This window comes from Ruditapes philippinarum, unplaced genomic scaffold (genome assembly GCF_026571515.1).
Source record: "Ruditapes philippinarum isolate M1 unplaced genomic scaffold, ASM2657151v2 ctg2533_1_1_1_1, whole genome shotgun sequence".
NCBI classification, from domain to species: Eukaryota; Metazoa; Mollusca; class Bivalvia; order Venerida; family Veneridae; genus Ruditapes; species Ruditapes philippinarum.
This window is the reverse complement of record NW_026865682.1, coordinates 51,257-60,906: the sequence shown is the minus strand read 5'-3', so window position 1 is coordinate 60,906 and position 9,650 is coordinate 51,257. Positions and strand designations below refer to the sequence as shown.

The 9,650-nt window shown below is 31.2% G+C and overlaps 1 protein-coding gene across 1 annotated transcript in view; it reads left to right on the top strand.

Annotated features, from left to right (window-relative positions):
• Nucleotides 1–1,023: 1,023 nt before the first annotated feature.
• The window catches only part of LOC132729981 (contactin-3-like), a 47,039-nt gene continuing 38,412 nt past the window's right edge, over nucleotides 1,024–9,650 (top strand). The window contains exon 1 of the mRNA XM_060715817.1: nucleotides 1,024–1,348. Within this exon, the coding sequence (XP_060571800.1) occupies nucleotides 1,264–1,348 (85 nt within the window). The 5' untranslated portion in view covers nucleotides 1,024–1,263. The remainder of the gene's footprint in view (nucleotides 1,349–9,650) is intronic.

Below are 9,650 nucleotides of genomic sequence, written 5' to 3'. Positions count from 1 at the left end.
GGTCAATAAACTCAAATGTATCTAAAGAGGTTAACGTGTATTTTTTTTATTAATTTTATTTTATGAAAAGAGCCGTAAGTTATAGCAATACTCTCCATTTCGCATCCCCCACCGTCCCTCACCCCCGGATATTCAACAAGTAATATTTGGAAGTTTTTTTTAAATTTCTAGCGTTTGGCAATAGGTCATATTTATTAAGTGCTCAATAGGTAATAAAAATCAACAAAGTTGTGGGTAAATAGTTTTACGTTTAGAGAAGTTTCTAGATAGTACAGAATCTCATGATTAGGAAGTAAACACGCATTGCATGATTTGGACACACCAGAACCCACGACGGGAAGAATATTTCGACGAAGACTGCATAAAAATCGGGAACAAAATGGGATAAGAAAGAGGAAAGTCAGGAGAATAGAATTACATGTCGATTTTCTTTAACAAAAACTTTAAATTTTATATAATGTTATGTGTTTAAAAAGTTGAAAGCTTGCCCTGTGGTTGACCTATTTTCTCTGTCACGTATGGTTTTATTGTTCACATCTGGATCAGCGGAAATTCACATGTATTATTTGCCGATGCTCAATTTTAAGAGCCATATGGGGTTCACCACACCCCCATCCCTTCCCACCTAGCCCATATTCATCATATTGAAGGGTTTGCAACTTGACGAAATATACACGGCGTCACGCGTTACCCCCATTGATCGTGAAAATTTCTTGGGTATAGACAGAGGACGATATTGAATGTGCTGTTACTATTTTTAACCGTTGAACGAACTGCGCATGTGTCAATACCCGCATTTGGCATTAAATTTGACCTTGAAATTTCAGACGTAAACAATGTAGGTGTATTTCCATAGTATGACAAAGCATGTACTAACTACTTTGCATGTGTGTTAAATGTTTAAAGCGTCTCATATAACCATACATACATCCGTACTGTTAATTCATTTTAATAAAATGCAGTTTATAGTACGTTTTATTGATTATGAAAACCCTGCAAAGTTGCTTGACCGTGTTGTGAGAGAGTATCAATTTCAAATAACCCGCATCTTTGACATTAAACATTCACGGGTAGTGCCGCCATTCAAATAGATTGTATTCAACCCGAAACGTGACGGTTCATTGGCGGCGAAAATACCGCGTTGCGTGCATTGGTTTAAACATTTTTTGTAAAAGATTATAGCTCTTCCTCACGTGACTGTGTCTTCATTAAAATGTTTTATTTTGTGTTTAAACTTTAAATCTAAATAAATATGATTGAAATATGAGGAAAGTTAAATATATATCATATTTATTGGTTTTTCTCTGTGGAATATTTTATGGAATTCAAGGACAATTCTTCTCAATAGGTAATAAAACATTTTTCTTAATTCATTTCATGAAGAAAAGTAAAGAATAATAATTGATCGAATATTTCAACATTACCTTTGTAAGATTTATTTTAGTATTATAATAGTAGTAAGATAATGTGTAATTACCTGAAAAGAACCAGTCAAGACATTCTTTTCATATTTGATATATGAAACTCATATCAATCATTGTATCTTGTGGTCAATTGTCTCAAATGAGAGAAGTTGTCAATAACTTGCGGAGAAAACGGCAATTACTTGCTAGTTAACCAGGGAAAAAAACCGTCAACGGTCGAGATATGACTCAAACATGTGTTAAACTGGCGTTAAATTCAGACAATCAACAAAAACTCATCTGGTTAAAAGGGGAAAAGTTAAAAAAAAAAAATTTAAAAAAAAAAAACAATATATAAATTAGAACGTAATTGATTTGTCATCCGTTCTTAATTTCGAAATATTTAATTATTTATTTAAGTCTCATCTTTACATGTAAATAACACTTATACATGTGTATTTGTATTAATTTTATAAAAACGTAATCGATCCGCCACCCTTTCCTGATTTCGAAACAACATAACATTTTAAATGACACAAAATTTCAAATGACATAAAATTTACCCCGAGAACACCGTTTGGATTTTGAAAGAAATACCAAACAAGACACGCTTTTTTCCAATATTTGGGACACTGCCACCTTTAAACTACCTGAGGTTAATGTCTAACTTGGACAAATGCTGCCCTCAATTTACCTTTGTTAGAGGAATGTCCTAGTAAAAATAAATACCAAGTGTATTAGGTCACGAGCGGAATATCGATTCTTGTGCTATGAAATATTGAAATCTGTATATTGTGTAATTGTTGTAACGAAATCAGCATTGCGTTCCAGACATCTTCGTTGAGTATAATATCAGATTCAATGTTTATTGCCATTAGATAAGATAGTCCTCGCATGAACACATCTATTGATGAATGAATTGATGACACAATGGTCTATTGGTTCAATTTTACCAATATATAAGAATAAGGGTGATACCCGCCTACCAGAAAATTACAGGCCTATAACCTTATTAAGTTGTGTAAGCAAATTATTTACTTCAGTATTAAACAACAGGTTAAATCAATTTATTGAGGAGCACTCAATACTTAAAGAAAATCAAGCAGGCTTTCGCAAACATTATTCCACTATAGATCATATATTCACTTTAAATTCAATTAAAGAGATTTTACGAAAATCTAAAAAGAAAATATTCTGTCTGTTTATAGATTTCTCTAAAGCGTTTGACTCTGTTTGGAGGGTTGGCTTGTGGAAAAAAATGATGGACAATAATATAAATGGTAAATTTTTTAGAATAGTTAAAAATATGTATTCGAATATTAAGTCATGTGTTTATCAAAATGGTAAATATTCTTCATTTTTCGAGTGTAACTGTGGAGTTAGACAAGGGGAAAATCTTTCACCTGTACTTTTTGCATTATTTCTTAATGATCTAGAACAATATTTAGACAGTAAGGGTCATAATGGTATAGAATTTTTTGACACAAATAATGATTTCGACGTGTTCTTGAAAATACTACTTTTACTTTATGCTGATGATACGGTCTTAATATCTGAAGATCCTGTAAAATTACAGGAATGTCTTAATGATTTTGTTCAATATTGTAATATTTGGAATTTAAATATTAATATAAGTAAAACTAAAGTTCTTGTAATTGGGTCAAGAAATGATAATAATTTTAATTTTAAAATTGGTGATACACCTTTAGAGATAGTAGACTCATATAAGTACCTTGGGACATATTTCACTAAATCGGGTAGTTTTTTAAGTATGAGGAAACACTTGGCCGAACAAGCAAGAAAGGCATTACACTTAGTTTATCAGAGAACCTACAATCTCTTTTTACCAATTGACCTCGTTCTCAAGCTATTTGATCATACAGTCTTGCCTATTTTGCTGTACTCCGCTGAGGTATGGGGATATGAAAGCTCAACAATGCTCGAAAAAATTCATTGTGAATTCTTAAGAAAAATATTACATTTAAGAAAATCTACACCATTATACATGTTGTATGCAGAAACTGGCAGACATCCTATTGATTTAACTATAAAATGTAGGATGATTAGTTATTGGAACAGTCTCGTCACCGGAAACCAAAATAAACTTTCTTTTAAACTATACCAGTATATGAAAAATAAACCAAATTTTGAATCTAAATGGATACTTAAGATAAAAGAAATTCTGAACGAAGTAGGCAGATTTGATTTATGGCTCAGGCAAGGAGACATAAATAACCAAACCATTAAAAATACTGTAAAACAAGTTTTATTAGATCAAAACCTGCAAATTTGGCACTCATCTCTTAACAATTCTAATAAAGGACGAAACTATTCTATATTTAAAGACTCTATAAAACTTGAAAATTACCTTCTTAAACTTAATAAACAGGAATACTTGAATCTTTTGAAATTTAGAACAGGGAACCATCGTTTTCCTGTTGAAACAGGACGATGGGTTGGTCAGGAAATACATGAACGTAAATGTTTAGTCTGTGATTCTAATGACGTAGCAGACGAATTTCACTATCTGTTACAATGCTCTTTTTTTGATGATGAACGTAAAAAATATATTAATAGGTATTATTATAATAGACCTAATATCTTAAAATTCAGGCAGCTACTCACAAGTAATTCAGTCATACAACTTAAAAAAACATGTAAATTTATAACTACATTGTTAAATTCTATACAGTGAAAATGGTTTTATTTTGTCAAACAGTTGTACATGTATAATTAATTATTTGTGCAAGGTACTATCAATATTGTTATAATGAATATATTGGTATTGAAAAACTGATGATACCTGAATTAATCAATATATTCACATTCCGTCCATTTCTTTTCAGTAATTTTCTCTTTTTATCAGCTATTACCTTACTACTTTATTTACAAATGTTACCCCATCGGCAAAACACGTGTAATTTTACACAGTTGGTCATGTGACCAACATAGCGTGAGTTTATTTACAAACATCATCGATCCGCCCACGCCTCTATACCTATAATCTGTTTCAAAATTGACCAATATTGTTAAACATTCTTCAACATGTATGGACATCTACCCCCGAATCCAACTTCTTTTAATAATAAGATGTTCAAATAATAAAAATATCGATGGTACCTTTTTTCAGATGCTCCGTTGCCATGTCACTTATTATATCATATATTGATATACCATGTATTGTACACTCTTGTGTTGCTATATGTAACTAGAGTTAATAAAGTGTTGTTCTGTTCTGTTCTGATGAATCTTAATTCAAAATTAAACTCCATATCATATCAAAATGTTCAGTTGTGGTTGAGCCGGTGCTAGGGAGCGTAGACAGTTGTTTGCATTTACGGATAAGCTCGGTCAAATAAAGCCAGCAACATTTCCAGTCTTAACATTTTTTAACGATTCCATTTTATTTATTGTATCTTATTTCTTCAGAATAATATGTATTTAGAGATTGAAAAGAGTTCGAGTATTTTACAATGCATATTATGCCAGGTATGTTATTTGCAACATAGGAAATGTTCACCAGTTGTAACACCATATCCTAACACATTTTATGCGTAAGATATATTTTGACTTTTCTGACAAATTGTTTCACTATTTTAAAACACCGAAGGTTCAGGATGAGCTATGAGTATCAAAAGGGGGATGCTCCGGCGTCCGTCGTCCGTCGTCATGCTTCAACAATCGTCTTCTTCTCTGAAACTGCTGGGCAGATTTACTTCAAATTTTGTCTGTAGCATTCTTGTGACAGTCACTTTTAAATTTGCTCATGTCATTTCAATTGGCCCCTTTTAGGGGTAAAAAGAGTTAAAAATAGAAAAAACATTTAAACATCTTCTACTACAGAACTAATTGATAGATGATCACCAAACTTTGTCTAGAGCATCCTTAGGTAGTCTGTTATCAAGTTTGCTCATATTAAATTGATTGGCCCCTTTTAGGGGTCTTTAGGGCTAAAAATAGAAAACTATTTAGACATCTTCTACAGAACTAATAGATGGATGATAACTAAACTTTGTCTGTAGCATTCTTGGGGAGTGTTTTATCAAGTATGCTCATATTAATTTGATTGGTCCCTTTTAGGGGTCTCTAGAGCTAAAAATAGAAAAACCTTTAGACAACTTCTTCTACAGAACTAATGGATGGATGATCACCAAATTTTGTTTGTAGCATTCTTATGTAGTCTTTTATCAAGTTTGCTCATATTAATTTGATTGGCCCCTTTTAGGGGCCACTAAAGCTAAAAATAGAAAAACCTTTGAACATCATCTCCTACTGAAATAATTGATGGATGATCACCAAACTTTGTCTGTAGCATTCTTACTAATCTTCGGTAGTCTTTTATCAAGTTTGCTCATATAAATTTGATTGGCCCCGTAAATGCCCCAGGTCATGGCATTTCTTCAAATTATTGTTTAAAGATATTCTTTGCTCAAATTTACTATTAGAAAATATTAACAATGAATAATTTCCAACACTGAAAAGCAGTTGTTTCTGTTGAGCGACTCAGAGCCCTCTTGTTTAAATTTTCGTAAAAATAGCAGTGAATCTTGAGATATACATTAAATTTATTAATTAATATGATAATAATAATAGAAATGATGATGATGATAATAATAATAATAATAATAATAATAATAAATAATAATTATAATAATAATAATATTAATTCATAATGATAATAATAATAATAATGATGATGATGATGATGATGATGATGATGATGATGATAATCATAATAATAATATGATAATTATAATAATAATAATAATAATAGTAGTAGTAGAAGTAGAAGTAGTAGTCATAATAATTATATTGATAATACTACATGTAATGATGATAATTGACCCAAGATCTTGAGAGAAAAGAAAATGAACAACTATTGATTTTGTTCCTCGATTTGACGTACAAATGTGAATAACAAAATAAAAAAACATAATCACAAGTAGATCCTTTTTAAAAAAGTGATTCATTGCAATAATATTTTTCTGCATAAGAATTGACACATCTTCATAGTTCACTGACCCAACCATACGTTGAAGATTTAAAAAAAATAAATTGAATTCACATTTGATTTGCTGTATGTAAATCGCCATTCTCTGTAATTTCTTTCTCCATGCGTTGAATTTGGTTAGTTACTTTGTAGAATTATTATTACATAATTATTATAACCTTAGTCTATGATGTTTGTTTTGTTCAAAACATAGTTATAAAATAGCAAGATTTTAGTCAAATGGATATGTTTTAATACATATTGTCAAGTGTTGGGCACATGGAAAAAAACATCGTCAAATCGTGCATAATTTAGGGGAAAAATTAATTTCAAATAGTTTTTCAGATTTCAAGACAACTACACGACCTCCATCTCGGACGTTCGTATAATTATGTTTTAGTTAAGGCACTTCAAGCGTCAATCTACTTTTATATTATATTTTTTTACAAAAAAAAAATAAATAAATAAATGATATTTAAAAAAATAAAAAAATAATAAATAAATATAAAAAATATTTTTATGTCTCGTTACAGTTTTCAATAAGATTTTTGTTACGATACAGTTAAGTTATTTAAAGCTTGTATGCAAATAAAAATACCACTTTATTAAAAAATATCCTACCAATATATTTCACACTCTACTTCATTGAGCGCTTTTTTATGCAGGTGATGAGCTTTTTAATGTTGTAAATCCATTATTACAACAATATAAAATATATGTGCCCCTTTGGTTATTGCATTCAAAAATCATTTCTGACGGTAAATGTGCCTTTATTGTGATTTTAAGCCACGCAGACACTGTGAAGGTCACTGGTAGGTGAAAACCTCACATGTCACTTTGTGCAATGTATTATTTCAGGAACAAACGGATATCTGAATAGAACCGCTGACATACCATAAGGGGACAAGGTACCTAAAAATGAAAAAGTTCTGTGTGGCCAAAAACGCAATTCCAAATATTTCAAAATCTGTTACAAAGGCAGATAACCAGTTGCTCAACATTTATTTTTCAAGGATATATGATAGACATTGAAGAAAATGTTAATTTTCATGCATTGCTCCTAATTATAAAGACTGATTACCCCCAACAAAAATCAGACTTGAAATATACTTATATGGACTTTTTTCATAAAAGTGCAGGACATTCCAGATTTCACCCGATTCCTTAAAAAATATAACTAACACACAGTGCAGTCAATGGCATTCAAAATGCCCAATAAACGGCCGGTCATACGTTAAGATTTTTAACAAAAATTATCCAAAAGTTCTTACTTGTTTGGCGCCATCTGTCAATGCTACTGTATGATTTTTAACTTTTTCACCTCCATTTGGAGAGTCACAAATACATGCAAAGATACCAGTTTAGTTTCGGGTAAAAACCCAAAAGAACTGATCATTTCCTAAACACAATCAAAAAGAATTATAATGAAGGAGACCGTCAAAAGTTTTTAGTACATTCAAAATACCATGTCTGTGTTATTAATGAATTTGACGGGGCCATATATGAATATGTCCCCTGCCCTCTATTCTAGCATAGTATCTACTTCAACGTGCAAGAATCCAAAGTCCCTTTAAGGCTGTAAGGTAAATTTCTTTGAAGTCCGGGATCTTAACCACTAAGCAACAGAGGCTCATTGTAGTAGTACTTTACTTTATTGTAATAAAATGACACAAGCATATAAGTCTGGTAAAATTGATATAATTTTTTTTTCAAACCTCAATGACTTTACATACGCCAAAATTTACTCTTTGAAATACTAAAAAAATCCGAGTAAATAAATGTAAAAAATTATGCAGAACGCAAAAAAAATGTAAACTGCGACAAACTTTAGAGCTTTAAAAATATGTTCGCGCCCCCTGCGTTTATTTAATGATCACCTTACATGCAAACCCTATAAATGTTTTCACAATATACACCGAAGTGATAGAATGTTCATGGCCGAGTGGTTTAGGTCGCTGACATAGAAAATTGCTGCTCTCACCTTTTTTGTGTTCGAATTTGACCTTGGACTTTTAATATCTTTCACAGGAGAACATATATTTTGCAAATTCACCGAGGGAGAGTGGTTGGTATTCAGGTCACGTTTGAATTTGTGCCTGAATAAAACCAGGAAAACCTGAGGCATTCCTTCAAGAGTTTTATCATTTTTAAAAATCCTCAAAGTGGTTTTGAAGGCGCCTGTGTGACAAAAATAAAATACTATTTTGACTGAATTTTATCTTCATTTTCTAAAAAAATAGGGAATTTTCATACTATATGTTTAAAAAGAGTATGTTTACGAATAAGACAAAAATACAGGATTAATATATGTAAATAAAGAATGAATATACTTTTCTATTACCCTTCCAGATTTTTTCCGCCTTTTTGATTGGATATTGATCACCCGAAAGAAATTGATATAACCGAGTCAGACGGGTAATATACACACTAAATTTCCCCGTTGGGTACTACCCCACGTTCTAAACAACATGCGCTATGGCGATGCGCGTACGGTTTGATTTTACGCGATGTAAATTCCGATTTACAAGCACTTTTTAACTGTCAAATGATAAATATTTACCAAAATAAAGTTATCATACATATTCTCATCAGTATTGAAAACAAATATGACCTTAAGAAAGCTTGATATTAATTCCATAAAAGTGCGTTCAACAGACTACTCCTTTTCTCTTGTTTACATTGGTTAGGTTCGAAAGAAAATACGTCATGTATTTATGTGACGTCATGAAGTGATGAAGGGGTACCCTAAAGGGAATCCTATTTCGACGTTTTATTTGAAGTAGCAATGATTTATTTTAAAATCTTCTTAACTCGGCAGGGGAAGGGTAATAAAATTATTATTTTGGTTTTGGAGTGATATATGTGGATATATTACCTGCCAAGATAAAATATCACCCTCGCCTGACGGCTCGGGTGATATAAAATCTTAACAGGTAATATATCCACATATATCACTCCAAAACCAAAATAACATATATTACTTTTCTTAGCTCAAATCCGTAACAGTTTGAATATTTTTTTCAACAAGAAAACTGAATATACTGTAGCGTCAAATTGTACTAATTTAACTTGAATAACTAATGTACTTTAAGGACACTAATTTACAAAACGGAAGTTAAATTATCGGTATACTTTGTCACAACACTATTGTCTTACATTTTCATGTACTATTTTTTCATGAACCGTTTGGGAAGTTATATTGCGAATATTGGGTAAAGTAGTGCGGTATATTTCCCTAGTTGTTTACCTGTAACATG